Source organism: Schistocerca gregaria, chromosome 8 (genome assembly GCF_023897955.1).
Source record: "Schistocerca gregaria isolate iqSchGreg1 chromosome 8, iqSchGreg1.2, whole genome shotgun sequence".
NCBI classification, from domain to species: domain Eukaryota; kingdom Metazoa; phylum Arthropoda; class Insecta; order Orthoptera; family Acrididae; genus Schistocerca; species Schistocerca gregaria.
Genome location: NC_064927.1, coordinates 184,485,679 through 184,511,688, shown reverse-complemented (window position 1 = coordinate 184,511,688; position 26,010 = coordinate 184,485,679). Strand labels below are relative to the sequence as shown.

At 41.8% G+C, this 26,010-nt stretch overlaps 1 protein-coding gene across 5 annotated transcripts in view; it reads left to right on the top strand.

The window, feature by feature from the left end:
- The window catches only part of LOC126284630 (extracellular serine/threonine protein kinase four-jointed), a 1,153,747-nt gene that overhangs the window by 1,112,449 nt on the left and 15,288 nt on the right, over positions 1 to 26,010 (top strand). For 2 of the 5 annotated variants that reach the window (XM_049983702.1, XM_049983701.1), the window contains exon 6: positions 19,087 to 19,406. In XM_049983702.1, the coding sequence (XP_049839659.1) occupies positions 19,087 to 19,406 (320 nt within the window). The other 3 variants (XM_049983700.1, XM_049983704.1, XM_049983703.1) reach the window with 3 other exon arrangements.

The following is a 26,010-nucleotide window of genomic DNA, read 5'->3' as shown; positions in this document are numbered from 1 at the left end:
TTGCAGTAGTAGAGATTTCTTTCACGGTAACGAAGATGAAGAAGTGCTCATAGCTCTGAAAGCGATACATTTTAAAGCCCATGTTAACTGGACTCTTTTTGCTTCGAATGATCATTCCTGCGATATCCCTGAACACTGACCATTCCTCGTCGGACACGGTCGCGAAATGGAAACCACAGTGAAAATCCGACGAAGTTTTGCACAGGTGTGTTTGGCAGTGTCTCTGGTATGGCCGTCGATCGTGTATGATGGAGGAAATGTGCGTTTTAATAGAGCTAACGTGGGAATTTTACGCGTGCCCATTGAGTAAACAGTGTGATTTACGAACTTTGAACGTCGCTCAACTGCCGCTGGAGTGCGTTCCGATCGCGTATACCACGTTGGGGCCCACGTACCGTATGCACAAATTGCATCGTTCCTGAGCGTTCAGCAGCAAGTTGAACATGGCACGCTCAACATTAACGTTCGACAGCACAGCCCGTGTGCCGATGGCTTTAGAAGGGCACTGAGGGAGCAGATGACGCAATTAAAAGACTGTGTCACTGGATGTAGTGCGTGGCCTGATACAGGCGCTACTGTAAATACTGACAAGGGAACCTCCCCATCGCACCCCCCTCAGATTTAGTTATAAGTTGGCACAGTGGATAGGCCTCGAAAAACTGAACACAGCTCAATCGAGAAAACAGGAAGAAGTTGTGTGGAACTATGAAAAAAATAAGCAAAATATACAAACTGAGTAGTCCATGCGTAATATAAACAATATCAAGGAGAGGATGAGCTCGGGAGCGCCGTGGTCCCGTCGTTAGCGTGAGCAGAGGCGAAATAAGAGGTCCCTGGTTCAAGTCTACTCTCGAGTGTAATTTTTAATTTTTTATTTTCAGACGATAATCAATGTTCAGGCACTCACACATAATCAACTTTTCTCTCCAAAATTCCAGGACATGTTCAGATTTGCTTGAACATATGCAGGATTTAACAGTCTACACACGGAAAATTTTGAAAACGTTAAAAACGTATTTTGACAGAGCGCAGGGAAAACTGTGTGACTGCGAAACTGTTGCATTCATTTGTTGCAGTTTATGTGACAAACTCTTATGTTTTCATCATTTTTTTGGGAGTGATTACAACATCCACAAGAAAACCTAAATCGGGCAAGGTAGACGAATCTTTTTACCCATTCGCCAAGTGTACAGGCTAGGTGGGTCGACAACATATTCTTGTCATGTGACCCACATTGCGTCACCAGTGTCGTATAGAATATATCAGACGTGTTTTCCTGTGGAGGAATCGGTCGACCTATGACCTTGCGATCAAATGTTTTCGGTTCCCATTGAAGAGGCACGTCCGTTCGTCTACTTATCGCACGGTTTTGCGGTGCGGTCGCAAAACACAGACAATAAACTTATTACAGTGAACAGAGACGTCAATGAACGAACGGTCGCAGGCGCGGTAGCTCAGCGTGCTCGGTCAGAGGGTAAACTGCCCTGTGTAATAAATAATAACTGAGTTAATCGATCAACAACGAACTTAAACGGATGTCTTACGACGTTCGCCCCGAGCAGATGCAACGAACGAAGCCGAACAAAAGAGATTAAAAAAAAAAGTACCGGACAGATCATAACTTTGCGAAAATAAAGAAAGTAAAGTCTTCACTCGAGGGAAGACTTGAACCAATGACCTCTCGATCCGCAGCTGCTCACGCTAACCACGGGACCACGGCGCTGCTGAGCTCAGACATCCCTTGATGTTGCCTGTCTTGCGCATGGACTACTCAGTTTGTATATTTTGCTTTTTTTTTTCATAGTTCCACACAACTTCTTCCTGTTCTCTCGACTGATCTGTGTTCAGTTTTTCGAGGCCTATCCACTGTGCCAACTTATAACCAAATCTGAGGAGGGTGCGATAGGGAGGTTCCCTTGTGAGCAGTGTTCCGGAAGCCGATACCGAAATCGTCGGTGCGAATGTCGGAGGAATACCCGACAACACGATCAGTCCGAGAGCCTGTGGGAGAGACGGCAGGTGATTGGCAGCTAACGGTGAACGACAAAGGCCCCGTCCGCTATCCTTCGAGGAATTTCCTCTCGGGCTTTTGGAAAGGCGTCCCTCGGGCGACAGGCGTCGCAGCGGCGAGCGCGATCCCTGGGGAAGACGCGACTCTCCCTCACCGCCTCCGGAAGGTCTCCGCGAATGCCGGGCATTCTTGCGGGTCGCGCGGTGACCACCCCCGCCGCTGCCTCCGAGACGGCGCGTCACGGCGCAGGTAGCCAACCCCGGCGCGCCTCAATGGGGAGGGGATAGGGGCCAGAGGGCCCGGCAGACGCGGCCGCCGCTCAGTGCTCGTCCGGCCGGCCCGCCGTGCACACCCATGAGAGCGCGCGCACCGCCTGCCACACAGAGTGCGCCTCAGTCCGCGCATGCCGAGCTGCGCACTCTGCCTCGGCGCCGACGGCCGCGACCGGTAAGTCCCGGCTAGGGGGCCCGCGCCGGCCGCCGGCGAAGACGCAGCGCTCGCCGAGCCGTCCTCTCCTCCAGCAACCTTACGCGAGTGCTCCGGTGTGTGTGTGTGCGTGTGTACGCGCACGTGTGCTTCTATTATGGACATGCGGCCGCCGCTAGTTTTTTACGGTGCGACGACGATTCGGACACGGTACAACTCGTTACCGAACCAGTTGCCTCGGTGGCAGTCATGGGAATGACAAGCTGTAGGACAAGTTTTCGTTTGCTGGATCATCCGGAACACAGATCTTACGGCCAGACGTGGACAGTGGGCAAACGAGATGAGGAATCGGGAGAGAAAAAAGTGGAAACATGTGAAACGTGCTGTGCTCCAAAAAGACGCCGAAATGTCGACAGGTGATGTGCGAAATGTGGGGAGCGTTTGTTCGGAGTGTTTCAGGAGGAAAAATACGTGCTCCGAGACGTGTTTGTACGGATAGTTCTCGACGGAGAATATCCTATTTCTGAATGTCTTTTACTTACCCTGCAACAGCGTTATTTCGGAAACAAAAATTATGTGCTACTAAAACAGCAAATCACTACATACTTTGTTTTATTAATGTACAAACAAACCGCAGCAGTTTGCTATCAGATTTGTCTGACTACTTTCGTTCTTCGGAAGCATCTTCGGACATTCGTTGCCCTGGTAGCTAGACGGTAAGGGTTTAAAGCACTCCTCGACACTGTTGCCAATAAAAACACTCTAAATATTGACGGCGGTGGAGAGCGGTGCTTTAAATTTCCAAAGTGTTGCCACCAAGATAATGAATATTTGAGAATATCCGCGTCAGATTAGCGAAACTAGTCGATTAAACCAAAAAGTATACTGCTTATAGCGGTTTATTTCTACATTAATTGCAGCGGTCGCACTTTCCCACACAGGCAATATCTCCGTTCGCCGCGTTTCATCAAAATATCTCACAACTAATTGAGTTGCGTTTTGTAGCCACTGGGCACTGACATTGTGCTGTTAATCGAAGCTAAAGTCTCCGTATTTGTTTAAAATTCGTCCCAGATTAGCTTTGTAGGAGATCAGAAACGCAGTTAGTTGTCAGCAACATTTTAAAATTTGAATTTTTCTGGAAGATACGTAATCGAAAAAACGCAACGACTTACTAGATTAATATCCGCTTCACTATTCTCATTTATTGCTGTTTGAAACAGGCCTGTCACGGAAACCATTGAGAATTTAGGTCACAGTATCCGCTTAAAAAACATTTAACCCATTATCGAGTTTCATACGTCCGTGTCCTTATAGATAACGTTGTACAGAATTTTTTTAAAAAATACAATTTGTGGTATATCTCACGGATTATTAAGTTCGTTAGGCTTAGCAGTGAAGAAGAGGCTGAACACACGAATAAACAAAGTACATCAAAATAATCGAACCAGGAATATATAACTTAAAAATTCTGTTAGGTATTGTGAGAATCGCTATCGTGTCATGGATGTTATTGTACACTAACGTTTTCGATAATGATTACCGGAAATAATTTAGGATATTCGTTGTGCTATTGCGTTCATGGCACTACAGTTGGTGATTAGACATTCCTGGATACTTTTCTCTTGAATAGTGTGGAGGGGGAAAAAGGGCGCTGTTTTCTTTGGGAAATTTTCATGCCGTTCTGAGCTTTCATCGCATCTCCAATATGAATGCATGATACATCGCTTCGGTCTTCTCTCAAAAGTGAGTGATAGTTACAGAGATTCTTGAGCTCCTGTGATTGTCCCATTCCTGATATTAATTGTGAGCAATACGTTTACGTATATCTGTCGTCGGTGTATAGGTGTAATATTGGCAGCGAAATACCGCGCAGTGTGTCCCACAATCTGCACAACAGAACACTGATTTCTCGAGAAGGAACGGCAAGTGAAGACCAAAAGTCCCACAATCGGCACAACAGAACACTGATTTCTCGAGAAGGCTACTGAAGACCGAAAGTCCTACGCCAGCTCAATACTCCGATTAAATGAACTTGTGTAGCATCGTCAGCTGATCAGAAAGGGGTGCGTTTTCGGCATAGTTGACTGCAGATGGTGTGGCGTTTCTGATGTGTGCAATCGGAAGGTACTGGTGACGGCAACACGTGTCGGACATTCGACTGTTCTGACGGTGGACTTGTCACTCCCGTCAAACGCCTTTGCTGTATCAGAGCATCTGGAAAACTCACGGCAAGTACAGCTACAGAACACTTTTTTCGCACGCTGATGATTTTCAGTATCAGTGCACCTTTTACCACGCTCGTGAATAACACTGCAGGTTTGGTCGCATGACTAGCGTTGTATAAGTCGGTGCCTAGCCTAGCACGAAGTCACCAACAGCCATTCAACCAACTGATTTACAGTGTCAGTTATCGCTGTTTTGCTCCAGTATCGAGGTACATAAGCAGAGTATTTCAATATCCAACGCGATCACTTGTTTTCTTATCTCATAACCGTTGTCCGGTCACGGTCATCTCGGCGAATGTCTTATAAAACATAACCTGGTGCAACACTGGTCCCACGTTTCATTCATGATTCACCTGGGCAAATTTAAAAGCTCCGTCTGTAGCGGTATAAGGAGTTTGGGGCGGTCTCCGCAGAAAGCGTGGATATGGAAACTGTCCGCCCCCACTCCCCCACCCTCGACCTTTCGCAACAGGAGTACGAATCAGCATTCGCCGCATCACGTCACGTGACCGAACGTACTTGCAGTCAGCTGCTTGCGAGGAGGCGAGACCTCAGCCGCCACTATCGCCGCGATGCCGGGCGGAGCAGATCCACGCGCCGGCGACCGCGCGTCTCCTGCGTCGTGCGTGACCACGCCTCGTCCTCTGCACACTGTTTCCTTCATCAGGCACAAGCTGCTTAGATAGCAACACGCTCTCGGTAGACGTCGGTGTGCAGTCACGCTGAATTATGTACAGGTATTTTCATATCCTCGCGAGACTGTAAGCTCTTACTTTACCTAAATTTCATTCGACACATCTTCCACAATGGCTTAACACTAAATAAAATTAATTGGAAATAAGTAGCAACATCAACAGCTCACACCGTTTTCTTTGCGGGACCACAGTCAACCAACAGTTAGTAATTGACAACATTTCGCCATTTAATTCGAAATGTTGATTATGTCCACTATCGCAATTTCGGGTTTCGAGTCTTTCGAGGCGACTTCAAAACAACAAATGTGTTAACCATTAAGTATAGCATAATGTCATCAAAAGTACAGAGTACTTGACACATCATCCCTCAACACTTGTCAAACAGGTGCCGCAAAACTTCGCCAAACGTACTAGTTTCTTTAAAATGTTTTTCCTCCATTCAGAAGAAAACAGCGGGCTGTTTTAAATCTAGCCTTTCACAGGATCACGGTTGTATTCAGCCAGTAAGCTGTCGGGCTGGTAGTATAACAAAGGGATTCCCAGTTGTGGACAAATGATTTGATATCTATTGTATAAAACAGATGTTTTGTCACAAAATGCGAGAACAGACCACATATAAAAGCGATACATAACACTTTCCACATTACATTTAGAATTCCGTCACGTCTCGTATTAATGGCAGCAGACCGATCTACCATAATACACACGATCTTGTCCAAACAAGAAATGATAGGCTGATTGTCCTAGTACAGCTCATACACTGTTATCCAAGTGATTAGACTGAAAGACAAATCACTTCATATCTGGAGAACAGATGTAATCTTTGGCTCCTTAGCGCCACGTTAAGGATAAAAAAAAGCAAGTAGTTTATTCTTGTGGCGCCCTGTATGTTGTACTAAACAACACGGTGATATTAGCATTTCGTAAGAGCACCATACATTGCCGTTGATGTTATTAAAATATCAACCTTCTGAACTAAATGTATTGCAATACCGAAACATGTTGTGAGCGTATTGTAGGCCCTATCACTAAAATCCTGTTTCGTCGTAGATTAGAGACAAAATATTGTAAAATTTCTTCGAGCCTGTGTTTTGTACTTACTTTTACATACGTTTTACTGTTTACTTTTTTTCAGTTGAGCTAGAAAATGTCTCCAAACCGAGAACTGAAATAGTGGGCTTAATAAAATACAATTACAGTCAAATGCCGAAAATATTGTCACGTAGGAAGTTAATCCTTCTGTATACAATGCACGCCCTTGTATTGGTCTTGTTAGGAATATGTCTTTGTACGTTAATATGAAAAACACTGACGGTTGCCCATATGGTTTACAAAAATGTACAGCAGAGTCGCGTTTCGAGCAAAGATTTTTACTAGAGGCAACCAGCTGAAGTGAATTTTGATCATTTTTCTTTTTTAGTGCCATTTTCAAACTTTCTCTCCCGATATACTTTACCTGCATCCGCTCAGTAAACATCGTTTTGTCGGAGGTTTGCCTTTTTGCTACGCCGAGAGTATCAATTACCAATATTTCGCATATATGGTGTGCTGTACCTCCTTTCATACACTTGACAAATTACTTTTTTGCCATGCAAAGACCCTTAAGCTAGGTACAAAGTGTTTATTCTTTTACTGGTGTTCGCTGACCAGGAAGGAGATAATTATCAAACAGCATACATATTGCACACTTTATTGTCCAACGTCATAACTACGATGTTACAACTATCCAAATTTTGTCCACTCTTGTTAGCTTCCTGACGATGAGCCATCTCCTGAATACTGGCGTAAAAATAAATATTTTGTACGTAGCTTTAAGGCATTTGCTTTTCAAAAATGAAATTTCTCGACAAAATTACTGTACGAGGAATTGGATTTAGTACGATTGTATGTGGTCGTTAAGAAAGTGTAGGAAGTAGGAGAACGAAAATTCTAATGGTAACAGGGAGTATCCAGTCTCTCTTTAGAAACACCTAGAGCGCACAGGGAACTTTGGCTAGAAACGGATTTGAAAGCTAACCCACTTCCTGAGGGTGACCGTTTCTCCGTTACAGGGACGAACTGTAAAAGAAAATGCTACTCTCTCATGGGTTTGGTGGTTACTACATTTGTAATAAACTAACACAGCAATCGTAGTAATGGCATGTGCACTTCAGTGGACGAAGATACACCAACAGTGCAATGTGAAACGTAAATGCTATGCCTTTCGTGTCTACCTAAGTGCTGGGCATCGATACACCACCTTTCTTGTCTAGGTAAGTACTGGACATTGATACAACATTAGTTGGCTACAATTCCAGTAATTAGCAGAGCGATAGTACATCACTGGTAGCTATTCTACCGAGCGGACGCGAGAGAATGGAACGTATTGTTTCACTTTTTTTTGTTCCTGCCGCTGGACATGGGTTCTTGTTGAAGCCATTATCTGCTTGTGGCTTTTACGGTCCTCGGGATTTGTCAGGGGAATGTACCGGCACCTTCTATGCGCTAGTTGATGGTGAAAAATGTTTAAACGGAATACTCGTAACATTTGGGATGTGCTCTCTCAATCCCCATCGCTTTAGATATTTACAACTTTTGAGTACAAAAATATATACATTGAAGTGTAAATGGATGAACATTGTCTTAGTGTGTGTGAAAGCATTCTTCATTAACTGACAGGCTCGCTATAAACCGTGACAGCTAACTTGGACGGCTTTAACGATGGATTGTTTCTCTGCTGTGGGTGAGACTCCACATAGAACAGTCGCATTTTTGTTGCTTACAGGAGACAGTAATTAATAGTCACTTCATCGCTATGCGTCTCTCTATCTAGTTGCTGCAACCCTATCAGATACGGCAGTTGTAGAACAACCTCACCTTTGTTCGGAATGTCGTTTTTAGATGACAGCACTACCGTGTCACAGTTAACATAACGCCCACTTCTCCGTTTGAAGGAATTGGTCTACTTGTGGTTCATATATATAAGCTCGTATACGACTACTTCGAGTATGAAACACGCGTTTTTATTTTTATTCTCTTGATCTGAGGCACCGAAAAGATATAAAAACGTTTTTAAAATTTTTGCTAATGGCAAACCAAGAACTGATAGTGCACAGTAGTTACGGGTTGTGATTCTAATTCTTTCATGCATTGTTCATGTATATTAATATTTCTTATTTTGTACGCTACTGATCTCTTTGAACTTCATGGGTATTATCTCATCAATATTTTTCAGTCAGACAAAGTTTCATTCACTGTTGTGCTGTTTCGTTACACTGACTTTCAGACTTTTAAGTTTCGTAAAGTGGCTTCATCTGTCTTTATATATAGGAGGCGGGACGTCTTCGGGATATTTGATGCTGTGGTACCATTTTCTGACCGATACGCCATTGCAAGGAAAAAACAAAGTTTTACCATTCTGGGCATCGACAGTAACTGCGGCGAGCAACGTAAGCACGCTTGGTGTAACAAAGAACATTTTCTTCTTCACTTCGAAAACTAATTCAGTGTGCGATGATACGGTCACGTTACCTGGTTCCTTCACGCTGCAATCATGTGTCACATTAGTAAAATACCTCTCACTAGTTTAGGAATTACTCGTCTCATGCTTTACTGTGTAGAATCGAAAACAAAGTATTCTCATTACAAGCGCCTTTCTTTGTTGATTCTTTTAAATCTCGTTACTGGTGGGAGATATAAGCTACAAATGGTATATGTGAATACCAAAGATATTTTAAGTGCTGTGTACAATCTGCAATAGCTAACACTGCAATGTAACGTTACCCCTTTTGCGCGGTGAGTCCACTGAATACATACAAATGCAATAATGTATACGTGAGAAATACTAGCCACCCCCCACAAAAACGAGAGTAGCATATTGATAATACTGAACAAAAAATACCGATGAACATTAGATAGCTATTTGAAAATGTCAAGAATGTTGCTGTTTATATATGTTTGGATATTATCCCACAAAAAAAGCTTGTGTAAAATGGTATGATGCCTGGACATTTCTAATGTAACTCACGTAAATACAATCGTTGTTACCTACAGTCACCCGTGTTGAGACGTTTACTCACTGAAGTGCGAAATATACAGCGCTTTAGATGACAGTGAAACGCGTCCATTCTTAAAGGGCGGCGGTTAACAGTTAATACATAATGGCTACATAAATGAATTTGTATACACGGATATTTCTTGCAGAGTCGCCTAACGACATGACGAGTGTTTAAAAGGGAAAATGCTGCACCACTACTCTTTGTAAATGGCAGCTGCGGCTGGATTCTCTCGCGATGTGTGGGCCATTCGCCTTGCCTTTTTACTCCTGCTCAGTTTACGAAGGCTTATGTTTTCCGGAGGACTACTTTTCGAACTCAGCAAAGATCATGGAGCCTGCCTGTTGTAAACGGCGAACGGAAATCGTTCCTTGCAAAACGCTCGCTTCCTGAAGCGAGGTAATGAACTTTCCACGATTTTCTGTAGTTCTGAAAGCTGTTGCTAGGGAAATCGAATGAATACCTTCCGCTGTAAGTGATGGTAATTACCCTGTGATTACGTACCTATCTCTTTCCGCGCCCATACACATTTGATCCTATAAAGTAGCCACTGATTTCGCTAAACTCTTGAAGGTTTACACGCAGCCTGAGTAGAAAAAAATTATGACAATGAAACTGAAACTGCTGGATCACATTCGTGCATAGAGTTTCTTGGACTCACATGGAAATGCATTATATAAGATGTCGCCTTCCTGGCATGCTAGAAAATGTTATTTTTAAATTAATTAATCTAGATAACTATAGTGGAAATTTTACTGTCCGTTCGCAGTCAGAATGTCTTTTTCTTTGGTCAATTACTACTTGTCTGAGTGTAGTATTGGGGTATGTATAATCTTCTTGAATGAATGTTCCATCTACGTGTTCGACAATAAATCGCTGGGAAACACAATAAAACGCCATCTAAAGAGGCATTATGTATTAAAAAAAACAAGAAGCCGTGTTTTTCTCAAGGAAGAATCTGTGAAATTATGTTTATTGTAAGGTTGTAGTTACTACAGCGTGCATCCAATACATTAGTTGAATGTCAGTGCAAGCAGGAATGAGAACATCAGGATTTAAAAGATGCTGTTGTGTTGGATATTTTAACATAGGACCAAGACTAGTATGCATAAGGTGTTCAGTGCTTGTATTGACTTTCGTTTACTCGATACACATCAGGTGTACAAGTTTCTCAGTTGCAAAACAGTAACTTGCCAATATCGCATAGATGAAAGATTTAAAAGTATGTATTTGTGCTTTGTCGGCAGCACGGTCGCCGGTATTTTTCGGTAGGCTTGATAATTCTATGTGCTTATACTTGGAGCGTTTTATGCTTACATTAAGACATGTATATCTTTTCATTCGGGATCCATTTCATGTATACAGTGCTAACCCTCGAGCATTGCTTTCGTATACCAAATGCTTGTACAAATGTTACAGTATTAAACATTTTAAGAGGTTTATCGAAAAACAATTAATAGTGGCCTTAGTGATTTGCATCTTTTATTTCGCCCTATGTATACATAATTTTTTATTTTAATTTCTTCTTTAGCTCTTTACTACATCTAGTGTGCAGTCACATTATTAGATTACAATGCTTTGTTTATGACTATCTCATATTCTCGATAAATGTTGCATAACCTGTCAACTCGGCAAAAGAAGCACCGCGCTATGTAAGCACTGTTGTAGAATTATAATTGACTGCTGACATCTTTCTACTCAATGACTTCAGCTTTGCCCCACTCTGTTTCTGTATTGTTCGAAGATTTTACAAGTTTTTTATGTGAGTGTCTCGGTTGCTCGCCAGAAATTAAATTACCATATTGTAGTGCAGATATTTTTCCTCTTGGTTGCTGAATTCGTCTGTTACATTCGAACTCATGCAGAGGTAGAGAACACATATAATCCGTGTCTGCATAGCTACAAGGCTGTTGTTAATATTACCTACGAAATGTACTCGTGTGAACTGCAAACGTAATTCTAATTCCTTTAAAAGCGACTCACGAAGTCACTAACAACTACTTTAGTAGTCTGTAAATCGCAGTTTTTGTTTAGGGAATGGACGTATCGCACTTTAAATAATTTTTAGAATCACTGTATGCTTATTAACGACGTGAGGTCTTGTACTTGGTTGTATTATGTGGAAACAGCACTCACGGACTCAGTTTCGTAAATATGCTCCATGGTGGTAGCTTCGGGTGAATCGTACGGTAAATACTCTGCACTGGAGATATTTTCCTGGTGTCTCAAATGTGACATCACTGAAACTTGTAAATTAATATCTTAATAATGACAGATATGCTTCATGAACTAGAAAAGAAACGTCGATGTGAAGAAATGAATATTTTGGATACATTGTGTTTCAGGGAATTAGGAAATGCGCTTAAGAGCTGACGTCCCGCCGCTTTGTGTTTGATCTTAGGAGAGGAGCGAAACCGCCAGGTACCACTGCAAACACTTTCACTGTAGTGTGTGGGAAGTTTTCAGGAAAAGGTGATGAATGAATGTAAAGAAAGTCAATCTGGAAAATGAGAGGAAACGTGAGATTTTACTTACAAACATTAGTTTTGGTTAATAAAGGACGAAGCATTTCCAGCCTTGGAGGCTCTTGTTCTGTTAGCAGTTGTCCAGACTCGAGATACAGATAATTTACGTTAAAAAATTACATTGTATTCTCTTTCGCAAGTTAACGTTTTGGTAACTATTGAACGAGTATCCAGTGTAATGCGTAAATCTGTGTTTTTGCAATGTAAATGATCTGTTCAAGTCTGCGCAGCTGTTAACAGAAACAGACCAGTGGGAAAAAAATTAAGCGCCTGAAGACGTTCTTACACGGATCGAAACACACCGTGTTTTAAACAAAAACCACTTTCGTGAATGAAAGCTGATGTTCGTTTCTTTACATCTCTTAGAACATAAACCAGTCACGTTTCCAGCAATAGTCACTGTGGATTGAACGTTTAAATTTGCTTGAGTGACAGACCGACCGTTGGGTTACTCTATAAACCGTTCAATTTCGATTATTCACGATACTTCACTTGAGTCGATCAAATAACTCGCAAACTTATGAACCTAGGTTGATGAAGGATTGTGAATCATTTACATATCTTATGAAGACTTAATGACGACGTGCGCGTTAAGCGAAACCACTTAAATCAGTTGGTGATTTGCGTAGAATGGTTTCGTGCGAGAGGCACATGTCAAGGATAATGTAACTCCTATGTTGTTTGTTTCCTCATTTCTCTACGTTCGATCGCTGCTGTATCTAATATCTGGCAACAATCTTCAGTGTTTCTGTCTATAACAGACAATTTAGCGTATTTACCAGTTTTATTTTTTGACAGTTCAGTCTTCACTGAGTAGTTTGTTGGTTTGTTCAAAGCTATATACGGTGAGTGCACCCTTTCAGCTCAGACGTTATTTACAAGACGTATGTCATCAGGAGCCTACTTCAATGTCACACAATGGCCGTCAGATTTAAAATTACACTACTCGCCATTTATGGTATTATAGCCAACAACATAGTTCCCATGTTTCCACAAATACAATTTTAGAGTTATTGAGGACGAATGTAGCACGTAACAGCACTTGTCGAAATCTCGCTACATGTATATCCGTTTATACGGCTGACATCCCGTGAAAATTCGTAACTACAAAGCGCAAGGATGCCTACATTTGCAACTCTGTAACAGTTTGTACAATGAAGCATTACTAACGCATGAATACAAGTTAGGTTGCCAACAGACTGAGGTACCGCAACTTTGCCTAAATTAACACACAAAGGTCGATCCACAGCGGTCATACCGTGCAGCCAGGCAACGACAAAGTCCCGCCAGATGCAGCCCGGTGAATATTAGGCGTAATGCCATTCTCACGACACGTCAGTGTGTTCGGAAATACATTGCGTCACCGTCTGGATTTCACAGGAGCGCCAGATTCACGATAACACCAGAATCTATGTTCAGCTTTAAAGGACTAGCGATGCCAAACATAAACAGTAACATAAAATTAGTTTTTATGACGGCTACTAACAACTAAGTTGAGGACATTTTTAAACCATCGCTGTTTCTTGGTTTCAGCAGTTTCTAACAGCCGCGGTTCAAGAAGAGAGTTCATTTCTGATAATCGTCATGGTGATGATAGTATGGAGCGGGGAAGAGGGGGGGGGGGGGGATCGGAATGGACCCCGATTCTTTTTATTGTTCCATTTTCCCCACTCTAAATAAATCTTGCTTTCAAAAACGCTATTAACGAGCCACAGATACCTATAATTTTACAGTGATAACAATGAAATATATAAAATGGTTTAGTATAATAATAATAATAAAATAATGATGGCAATAGTAATAAATAATAAAAATTCGACACCACAATAATGTCATAAAAACCAGCAATGCTTTAGGCAAGTGAAACAGTAACCGTTAACAGAGAACAGTAACTTGAAGACATCCAAAAAGAAGAGAGGAAGATCATTAGGAAAATTCTAGGAAGAAACGGTTATAGTCTACAATCAATTAAAACAAAAGAAAAGTTTTCAAACATCCAAATAATATTAGGAAAAGTCCAATAAAATTCTATGGTCATCTCAGCCGAATACCAGGAAGTCGTTTGACGAAGAGAATAATAGATTATGTAATCTCACTTAAGTAGTCCACACTTGGCTGGATGAAATTCGAAAGGACCTAAATAATGCGACCATAAGACCAGCCGACATTCTAGAAAGAGACACCTCTAGACATAAGAGTAGACAAATGGGGAGTTGTATCAGAGCAATAGAAAAAAAAAATCAGTACAGACCAAAGTGGTCGGATGAGCGTAAACAAGCCTTTTCGGAAAGAGTGAAAGACTATTGGAAGAACAGGATGAACTAGAAGAAAAACTGATCGAGTTATTTGCTTAACGTCTTCCATTTCTAGGAATAAGTCGCCAATAATAATAATAATAATAATAATAAATTTACATCGCTATAGCACAACTTCCAAGAAATTGCAGATCAGTCAAATACATATTCGAAAAGTGTTTGTCCAAAACTTTCTTAATTACTTACGTACAAACTATCGCAATTCACTTACGTACAAACTATCGCAATTTTGACAATTTCATGGTGTATACGGTTTAAATTCGAAATATGCGCTCACCAATGTCAATGTTTCACGTGCAAGGGGACCATACGAACTTCCCCTCATCGACTTGATTCATATTGACATAGTATGTAGGACGCCACTGAGGCTTCAGTACACCTAAACTCTTAACCGCTTTCGAGAAAATCGAGTTTGAAAATTTTTTGCGTGCTTATATATTTTGTATGATCGGCAGTACTCAACGAGTCCGCAGCCAAGAGAGAAAGCTTCATAAGCGCGAGGTCTCTGGATCGAATCTCTTACTCATATCGATGTAATTATAACAACAGATTGATAATGACTGTGCAGATTATAGATTGCTAATGAATCATTTATTATTTTCATAATCTTTATCATACAGAAAAGGTCTATTCTCTAAAATTTAGTATTTCTGCAGCTACGTTTCAACTCGCCAAGAGCTCTTTTTCCCGGAATCCGTGCACGTACGTTTCCACCTACCATGAGCCCATTTTCCCGGTTGACGTTCAGTTACTGCACGACTCGCATATGAACCTCTTTCCCCGCTATCCCTCAAGGTAGAAACTGCTCTATGTGCGCAAACGTCTTTCGGTTGATGTAGGGAGCAAGGGAACAGCGTCTACAAACCCGGGGAATACTTCACTCATATGTTAGATCCCGAGGTAGTTAGCTGGTCCAACTGAGGCGCCAGGTGGAAATGACATGGCAAGCCATTCCACAGGACTACATCCAGCATCTCTACGATCGTCTCCATGGGAGAATAGCAGCCTGCATTGCTGCGAAAGGTGGATATACACTGTACTAGTGCCGACATTGTGCATGCTCTGTTGCCTGTGTCTATGTGCCTGTGGTTCTGTCAGTGTATCTGACCCCAGGAATGTGTCAATAAAGTTTCCCCTTCCTGGGACAATGAATTCACGGTGTTCTTATTTCAATTTCCACGAGTGTAATTTAAAAAAAGCTTGAAAATACGTCCATCTACTATTCTTCTAGCGCTGTTTTAATTGTTGTTTACCAAGGCTAAATTATAAACTAAATTTGGAAGACGCCCGGCCCCTTCACAAGTTTCTTCTCAAGTGCTCCCGTGTAGAGCTGCAAAATAGTATGCTTGAATCTACGAGAAGGGCATAGGGTCAGCCGTATGAGCCTATATTTTCGAGGCACATTTAATATATTCTTCGAAGTTTTCTTACAAAGCCTTTATGCCCAAATATTGAAATGAATTATTTACGCTAGCTGTCGAAAATTTGTACAAAAATTTACACCGTTGCTGCACTATCTCGAAATATGAGAGTGTTAATCGTCCTACAGAAACTGTGGCCATTTTGCCGACAATATTGAATCATTTATTAAATATTGTGAATGTATTCTTTACGTTGGGCTCTACAAAAGGTAGCTATATAATTATGATACCACGACATATTTTATTGTAAAAGATGTCATTTCCAGCTCGTGCATTTCATCATTGATCGGTACACTATTATTGTACGATGTAGGTTTTCGTTTCGCTACTAGACGATGCAACTAATTTTTTTCGTCTTTGTACTAGACTATGTAGTTAATTCTTGAAAATGTCTTTGCATTTAACATTGTTTTCTATTAACTGGATCAACACTCGTGACAAACTACACTAACTGTTTATAAATCTAAGGAAATCCCTTACGAGGAAATGATGATGCTAGAAAAGAATTAAAAGTAATAAACTAAAAACGTATGCGGTCGAGTTGAAAGAAACAGGAGATGGTTGACTGCATATAATCGGGCTGCAAGGGTAGATACCAGGCAAAATCACGTGAAGTCATCACTACATACAAACACTGGCACTGATACACCGTGCGATGTTATGATCATTCTTCATTCTGTTGACGAATGAAGCGTTAGCTCTCATTACATACATTCTGACTGAGGTTTTTGGTGGTCTTCAGTAAGTTACGAACCAACTGCCAGGTAGACAAGCTTGCTGTGGAAGAGGTAACGTAACTTACGAAGATTAAAAATAAAATAAGGAACCCACCACTGGAAAAAGGCCGAACTGTGGAACAACTATTACATTTTCTGGTAAAAAGTTTGGCACATTTCGTCCACCACTACTTGTCGGCCCATAAAATTAAATTACAACAGGTGAAACTTGCTCGAATTTTCCTCTACTATTTCAGTTTTTGTTGAGAAGTAACGTGAGAGAAGCCTCCACGAAGTACCAGCAACTATCAGCGAATATATTAACTATTTTTCTTGTATGGTGATTAACTTTTATGCCTGACCAGGCATATAAAGCTCACGGGCTCAAACTGTAACAGGTTATATGACTTCTTCCAGTAGTTAACTTCGATGTAGGTATGGAAAAGTTTTACACATCTAAAATCCGGTACTGAAAATCGTCGCAGGTTTTGAGTAACATACTGCCCTCGCCTCGGTAACTCCAGAGCTGTCCAAAGTCGTTATCAAAGAGAAGTTGCTGGCTCGTGTAAATATACAGTTACGTGCAGAGGCAGTTAAACGCCTGTAGTTAGAACAAACAAACTTCTTAGTTAATGAAAGTTCAAATTAATATAGATTAGATCTCGCCAGCATCGCTTCATAGACTGCCGCCTTGAATGAAGCGACACCTGTCGTTTAGAGGTAACTATTCCCGTAATAATTATCATAATAACTGAAATGAGTTTTCACGTATTCCTGCGATGCCGAAGTCATAATAACACCAATTGTTTCCGACTGACAGATTCCTCTTTCTCTGTAACACTTCCGTATCATCCCTTTATATCACCGTGCGTGCTCGAAGAAACTGTGCGCAAGAGCTGATAAAGGTCTGGTTGCGTACAGGAGATTTCGGGTGAATCCAGAGACGAGATAAAATAATACCTGATGCACCCGTCTTTTCCTTTTGAGACACCAACCTTGTGACTGTTCTGAGTGGTTTGATGTGGCCCACCACAAATTCCTCTCCAGTTTCAGTCTTTCCATCTGAGGACGGCACTTGCAACCTATGTCCCCAGTTATTTGCTGGATGTATTCCAATCCCCATCTTCCTGTTCAGTTTTTCCCTCTAAAACTCCCTCTAGCGCTATGAAAGTTATTCCCTCATGTCTTAACATGTATCCAGTCATCCTGTCCCTTCTTCTTATCAGTGTTTTCCATATATTCCTTTTCTCGTCAATTCTGTGGAGATCCTCCCCATTCCTTACCTTATCAGTCCACTTAATTTTCAACAATCTTCTGTAGCACCGCATCTCAAATGTTTTGATTCTCTTCTGTTCTGGTTTTCCACAGTCTGTGTTTCACTACCATACAATGCTGAGGTCGAAACGTACATTTTCAGAAATTTCTTCCTCAAATTATCCCCAATATTTGATACTAGTAGATTTCTCTTGGCCAGAAATCGGTATAAAATTCCAAATACCTGCAATGCGAGTTAAACTCAGAGACGTACGCGAATATATGTGATGACTTGAGACTTAGTTGTCTGACTTCTTGAAATAAGTGGACACGGTATTCATCTGGAGATTTCTTGAACCTCAATATTTACGTTGTCCATATTAAGTATATAGCAGTTAGAACATTTTACAGATTATTGTTCGACTTTCTCTCATCATATTTTAATTCTGATGTTGCTCCACCAACAGTGATATTACTGTGAAAGGCAATTTGTATGGAAAACGCCTGGTATGGATATGTTACCAGTTTGATTGGAAAATTACAAAAAAACGCATCTTAGTTCCTTTTAAACAGTCAGATATGGAGCAAAGGCACATGTTTTATAAAGTTTCAGTGAAAGAGATAGCTACTTACGTACGCGTGTATGCTTATTTTCACTGCCAAGTACCTTTGCAATAATTGCAGATATTGCACTGATGATGATGAACCGGGATGTAACCCTGTCTGGGTTAAAGCAAGACACAATAAACAGTTTTTTGTTTAGCGTAGATATTTAGAAGTACTCGTTTTTGTCGAAAGACGTGTATTCTTGGTCTTCACGGAAGATCTACAACTTAAAAACAATAGGCTGTTTGTTTTGGGTTATCTGATATACAGGTACACTGGAGATCCGAATGGCTGCGCAAGGGTTACCCGAAGTACATTCGGTCGTACGATTTGTCTGCTGCAGCGGTAATAAAGTATCTACACTATTCTTTCTCGTGAATCAGAGTATCTATTAGTAAAAACAATGTAATCCTCCACAACAGTTTCTCAGATCAAACTTCAAATATACGCACAAAAATGTAGCGGTGGACTTTGATTTATAATTATATTGATTCGCTCATTCCAGAAACCAGTGAGAATGGGCTTGATATGCCTAGGCACCTACAGTTGTTCCGCAGCGCGCCGTTATATGACATGTTATGATTCCTCATCAGTCCATTTTCTGGATTCCATTCTGAGCACCGACTTTTGAATCTGTTGTTATACGACTTTCCATGGTGCACTTTTTGCAACTCCTTGTGTCCGCTGGTACTCGCACCAGTAGTATATCCTACCTACAGGGTGTGTCTCAGACGCTGTGACTAGCGGGGGACAGTCCATAGGCCAGTAGTGGTGTTGTCATTACTCTGATTCCTGCAGACAGCTTCCTCTCGACGCTGGACGCCGTAACAGCGACCGTGCCGTGTCGTGTTGCAGAGTGTGGGCGTGGCGATGGCGGCGCTGTGGTGACATGTGGGAGGCGGTGGCGGTGCGCTGGCTGCTGCTGGCGGCGGCGGCGTTCGCGCTGGGCCTGCTGCTGGGGGCGGCGCTGCCCCCGCTGCTCGTGCCCGCTGCCTCCGCGCCGCCCCCCGCCCTCTACGCCGCCTCCGCCGGCGGCGCCACGTCCCCGGGCCGACAGCGCCTCCGGCCCCCGTCGTCCACTGCGTCTTCGGCGACGCTGCCGCCCCACGCCCCCGCCAGCCTCATCGCGGCCACCGGTTCTGACGGCGCCGTCTCCTTCGTCGCCCCACCTCCAGGTATGCACGGTCACCAGTTTTTGTAATTCTTGTTTAAATGCAGATCTACAGCCTTCAAATATTTCGTAAAAGAAAATATTGTCCTTGTAGGCTGCATATTTATATCATTCATTTGCTGCGCCATTGGCCAATGTCGACTACCCTGTCATTATCAAGAACACATACACCAGCGGAGAAATACTCCTACAGGAGCATAAGAATATGAATATGTTCCGGTTTATTTAAAAGACTGACTGAAAAGTATTGTACCAGCTGCCTCATTCTACCTTCCTCTGCACCCATAAAAATTGTCCCAAAAATTTTGGCATGCCGACATATACACGCTGTTTTTAAAATGCAATCTCACCTCAGACTCGCACAAATTTCCCGTAACTGTAAGTCACTCACACTAGTCCATAGTTGAAAGTCGCTCGTACCGATCCACTTCCAATTGCCCTTTCTCATTCATTCAGCCCGACGCTGTGTCATTATTTCTTTTTGTCTCTCTGTTATTGCCTCCTGTGCCACAGCAACAGTCCCTTCATTCTGTCCTACTACTACAGTCTCGCCTCTTACGGTCTTGCACATCTCTCTGTCTTGTTGCTAATATCTCATTCTTTCCTTCGTCCTGCTGCTGTCTGCCGTCACTGTTTTTATCTCTCTCTTCGCCATTGTCATACACTCTGTCTCTCATTATTACTGGCTCTCTCCCTCCGTATTCGTAACCCCCCCCCTCCCTTGGTACTAACTCCTTCCCTCTTTTTCCAGCACTGTTCTGTCACTGACACCTATGTTCCAATGCCTCTCTATCTCTCCCGCTCTGCCATCGTCTCCTTCGCTCTTTTTGTAACGCAGTCACTGTGTAAGATCTTCCATTATTTATTACTTTACCGTCATTTTGCCATTGCCCGTGTTTTCTCCTCTCTCAGCATAAGAAAACACGAATGTGTTAGTAAGCCAAAATTTAGGGAAATTTTTTGAAGGTGTTAAGGAACCTACGTAGAATGATGCAGTCGGTACCCCACTTTTCAGACAGAGTCTTTTAAACAAATAGGAAACTTTTTAAATTTTTTTCTGCTCCTATAGGAGCATTTTTCCGCTCGTTCCTGTCTTTTCCCTGCTGCAGCAGGACATGCAAGGAAATGTGTTGTTCAGCAAAATTCAGATATTTTACCTGTGTGAAATTGAAATAAAATAAAGCGAATCTCATTTTACATCTGAGATTCGATTTTACGATAAACACAGAGAGAGAAAACTTAAACTCGCCTCATCGGATTTTACGTGTACAAGCAGGGTAACTTTGAACCTCTGTATCTCGGAAACAGGTAAAGATATGAAGAAAGTTATCAACGTTGTTTGATATCGGGATCGTAGAAGCACATCGCAAAAATTTCAGTCATTTGATGTGCATAGCCATCTTGGAACCCTCGGCAGGGCTTTGGTCCGCTGGTGACGGCGAAAAAAAAGTTAAAAAAGTCATTTTTGTCGGATTTTCCAAGGAACCCCATGAACTGATGGTTCCTCCGTAAGTCCCATATAGGTTCACCGTACACCACATCAAATGAAAAAGTAACCAAACAGTTTTCTCCATTTTGCTAAGCAGGAGGAAATGTGCAATATTCGTACTTTGACCCTGTACTGTAGGGTATGAGACTAAGACGGTCCTTACGTTGGATGTAGAAAAGGTCCCAAGACCAATGGCTATCCAAAACACTTGACCCTACGTGTTTATCACCAATAAAACTCGAGATATGAGCAACGGAAAATCCCCTTTTTATGTCTGTAGTTTTGGATCATATTAAAAATCATGCAGCATATCGTACGAGATGTGGCATACAAGTAAAATTATCAGTTCACATGCAAAGTCACAAATGAATAACAGTATGCTATGGATCGACCACAAATGAGAGAGCAGAAAAATAAGGGATGATTTCTATTACAGGCTTATAGTGGCTGTAGAAGGGAGAGACCATTGAAGAGCGTTGGTAAATAAAAAGAAATGGAAAGTGTGTGGCACAAACGAAACAGGGTTTTATTTAGTTGCATAGGCAGGCCATACACGCAAGACAATCCATGAATAAAACTTTTTGCATTGACCGTGACTACAAGTAACTGGCTATCTGACAGACAGTAATACAAGTAAGTTATGCAAAATATCGATACTCGTATGTAAACTGATATGCACTGACCAGAGATTGGCGACGGCGCCCAATACATCGGCACCATACGATTGTCAAAAGTGTTGTCTCTGCTTTGTGTTTCTTCAGTTTAACAGACCAATCGAAGTTGAGAGTGTAGTTTTCTAAAAGTGGTGTTTCCTTCTTATGATCTGCAGGAAAATGAACAATTTTTAAAAAGCTTTTCAACAATCACTGACGTCTATGACATGACCGAAGTTTCGTTCTTCCCAGGACAGCATTTACACAACTGATAAGTGGTGATGTAGAAGTTCGGTCGACTTGGTGTGGTGGTCTGGGACTTTTCCCAGTTTACGTTTCATCCAGTAGGGTTAAAACTACAGCATAACCAATCTGGATGTTTATAAGGAAAACGTTTTAGAAGAGAATATTCTTTCCACTCGGTAGCAACCGATCTGCTGTATCCGATCTGCTGTATCCGTTCAATAATTTTTCTGATTAAAAGCAAGGTCCAACTCATCGTTCTTAGAAGAAACTCGCTCGGACCCGAGAAGCAGCTATTCTCCACTCTACCACTGAAACCCTCCCATTACTATGATATAAATTCATTTAACATTCTTCCCCGAAGATGGAAAACTGTAGCGACAGTAAAAGCACATAATGCTCACTATTGGTTATGTAGTGAGCCTGTCTGAAACGAACAGATACCGATGTTTGGTGATTTTATACTATGTAACGTGAAGACTATGGCGGTTCCGGCGTTTTTGACACATTTCCACGCTAGGCAGTAATGCACGCTGACCTGTGAATCACCAGGTGGTTCCATAACTCTCTATTATACTGGCTGTACTAGAGCTTTAGGTAGAGGATCTCAAAGTATGTGTTTTGGGACATAAGTAAGCAATCGTTGGAAACGAAAATTTGGTTTTTATTCCAATATGCAGGTACTCAGATTGACTACTGATAGTGCCAATGCGTGACTGTCAAAGTAGCAAAAAATTTTGCAGTCGTCGCTTCACTATGTCTGTTGCTTGCTGCACACTGCAGGATGTCATGCGGATGCTGCCAACCAGCTCCTTCTTAGCTTTTATTGTAGTTTCATAAACAGCTAGAGGCACCTCCGTTGGTGGGAAAAAACCAATCATACGCTTGACGTTCGGCGATCGCGAGGATAGTGCAACACGTTCTCAGCTTCCAGTCCAACGATAGGTGTTCCTATTGTTCAGCTCCTCATAGACATTAATATCGATGTGGACTGTTCACTGTCGTGATGATAATCTTGCGGCTAATCATAGGTACATTCTCCACCAACCGCAGTAGTACATCTCGTATCAGTACCAGATGACACACATCATTCAAACTGAATGGCAGGACGTTGCTCCACATTCCCTGATTTTGTACAGTTTTATCTTGCAGGTTAATAAGAAAACCGTTGCTGATGATCTACCCTGTTCAGGTAAAACATTGACTACTGCCCGTAGCGATACTAAATACCGCTTTGTGGTGTTGCGGGCACGTGGCGCTTCAAGGAGTTAGCTCACCGGACGAAAAATTAGTCAGCCCTAGAAAAATCGTTACAAGCATCTTTTCAATACCGTATAATTCCACCCTTAGACTTGATAACCTCCTGTATTCGCTTAGACAGTGAGCCCACAAGATTGTGCAGGTACTTAGCATCTAGGTTAACCTATTCGCTGAGGATTTGATTGAGCAAATCCCTCAAGTTGCGGGGATGCTGATGTCATCGTTTTAAGCGATGCTCCAACATCTACCACAAATTTTATATGGAATTCAAGTCAGGTGTATTTTTTTTATTTTTTTGTCCGGGGAAGTTTCAGTTTCTTCCAGCTCGACGAATATTATGCAGAGAACTGAAAACAGTATGCCGCTTGGTATTTCATTTTAGTGTATAAGCTTATTTCGGCTTTATTTCCTTCATCAATAGATGCCCTGACATTGTAAATGACAAATGTCAACTTTGAGTAAAGCATTATTGCTGTCTGTAGGTTGGTTATAGTATTGTTTTCAGCAACATTTCAGGTTTTTCGATAATTTGCTGTTGCACGTATATTATAATACATTTTTTACTGCTTGACAATTGTAGGAATTCAAGTTTGACAGCTACTTATTTACTAAAAGATATTTACAAATATTCAATCAACTAGTACAGACAGCAATAACGGTTTACACGAAGTTGACATATGTCCATCTACAAACTCTTTTTCTATACGATCCATCGCCATCTGCTTAAGATCTACTGTGCGACCGTTTCATTGTCGTGAATGTTGGGCAGTTCTTTTTTTGCTTTGACAACCCTCGATCAGTTTATACTAATTAAAATGTTGTTTTTCTCTGCATATTCATTGGAAGTTCCGTTCTCTGCGTCCTGTTGCACCATACAGTAAAACTATGCCTACAAGACTATCCGTTTGTTAGTTCACCATCTCCTACTACCAGAAGATTAACTTCACTGTGGACACAGCACAGACGACTGTGTACTGTTTCTTGTAGCTCTTCGCATTTCTATGAGGCAAAAGACAGTTTGTTATGAATCAGAGTAGTTTAGAGACACATTTCTCCCATGAGCAGCTGACAAAAGATCTGAAATATTCATTCACAGCAACCACCTCTTTGTCAAGTACCTCTCAGATTAGCTTATTGTATGGTGCGTATCATTTTTATTGTACGTATTTGGATGCACCCACCATGTTGTACAGTTACTTGCACGATGCAGTGATTTCCCTAAATTGCCTCAAGGGTGATTCATATTGGACTTAACGAAATGTCACCGTCATATGTTAATGTGTTCACGATACAAGGGGCATCAACACGGCATAAAGGCAGGCACTTGGCTGCCATTCAGTAGGACATCGCTCCTTGACCGTGGTTCGATTACGTGAAGTTAAGTAACATCATGTGACGTCGACCATTCGTATGGGAATAGGGAAAGGATGGTACCCCGCACATTCACATCGAATTAAAATTTTTAGTTTCTAAAAATTGCAGTCAGGGTCAGATGGATGAGGTACATCTGAATCATAAATACTTGTGTGTATAAAATACAACGAAGCGGAAGAACTGCTGCACAGGAAGTCCTGTTGCCATAGATCTTCCCCTACTTACAAGTGATACCTTCTTACTGGGTAGACTCGAATCCGCGACCTCTTGCTTCGAAAGGTCTAGATTTAATTATAACTTTACAATTAACTCTCGTTAGTACAATGTACTATCCAGAATGCTGAGTTTATTTTGTCGCTTTACTCAACATCAACATTTATGTTAAGCCTTAACAGATAGTGCTGGCTATATAGTCGATGTTGCCTAAAGTCAAAAAATAAAGATACATATACAAACAAATAAATAAAGACTCATCATAATGACTCGTCGATAATCCCAATATCAAATGGTGGAAGTGAAGTTTTGAAACACCGCCCGTCCTAAAACTCTCGAAATATATTATCAGCATTTAGATGTAGATATAGAAGGAATTAACATTCGCAGGATAGTTTATAAAGACGAAATTCATAAACGATATTCTAGATGATTCTTGCGTAATTCCATGTTGACCCAAACACAACGTCAGTTACGATTGCAGGGGGCACGAGATCAAAGAGATTGCACCGTGGATCAGTGGAAACGTGTCGCCTGACCAAATGAATCGCGTGCTGTGTCTGCCTTTATGTGGTGTTAACGTTCCTTATACCGTGAACACATTATCATATGACGGTGACTATCCGTTCCGCGACATTTCGTTAAGTTCTGTATGAATCAATCTTGAGGCGATTTAGGGAAATCACTGCAACGTGCAAGATACTGTACAACACGCATCCAAATACGTACAATAAAAATTATACACACGATACAGTAAGCCGTTGTCTTCCTTGACGGCGATGGCATCTTCCAGTGATCTAAAAGTCTGTGCCACACAGCTGTGCTACATGTTAGTGAAGCCACGTTGACGGTCACCACATTCGCATGGCCTGAGCTCAGTGGAACATATTTGGGGCGCTATTGGGCTTCAAGTCCGCACCTGGAACCACCGGCCGATTATTTGCCGCAGTTTAGTGACGTGTGCATAGGCGCTTGGTGCCGTATACTTCCGAAGGCCTACGAAGGACTTTTCGAGTCTACGAGAGTGAGTCAAATGAAAAGCTTAAATTTGTAATAGCAAATAGAAATTTCGCGCCTTTATGCTGTCAGTTGGTAAGCGTGCTACAAACAGCGTGTAGAATGGCCTGTAGGTGGCAGCATAGTACAGATGCACACATACCGTCGCAGTGTCAGTACAAAGATGGCCACCCCACTTGCGACTTGCACCAGGAAAGAACAGCGTTCTGTTATTCGGGTTTTGCGTAGTGTAGGTGTGATCCCTATTGAAATTCATCGACGAATGATGGTTCATTACGGTGATGCATGTTTGTCACAGCAGCAAGTCTACGAATGGAGTAGGAAGTTTGGAAATGGTGTGACTTCAGTGGAAGATGCTC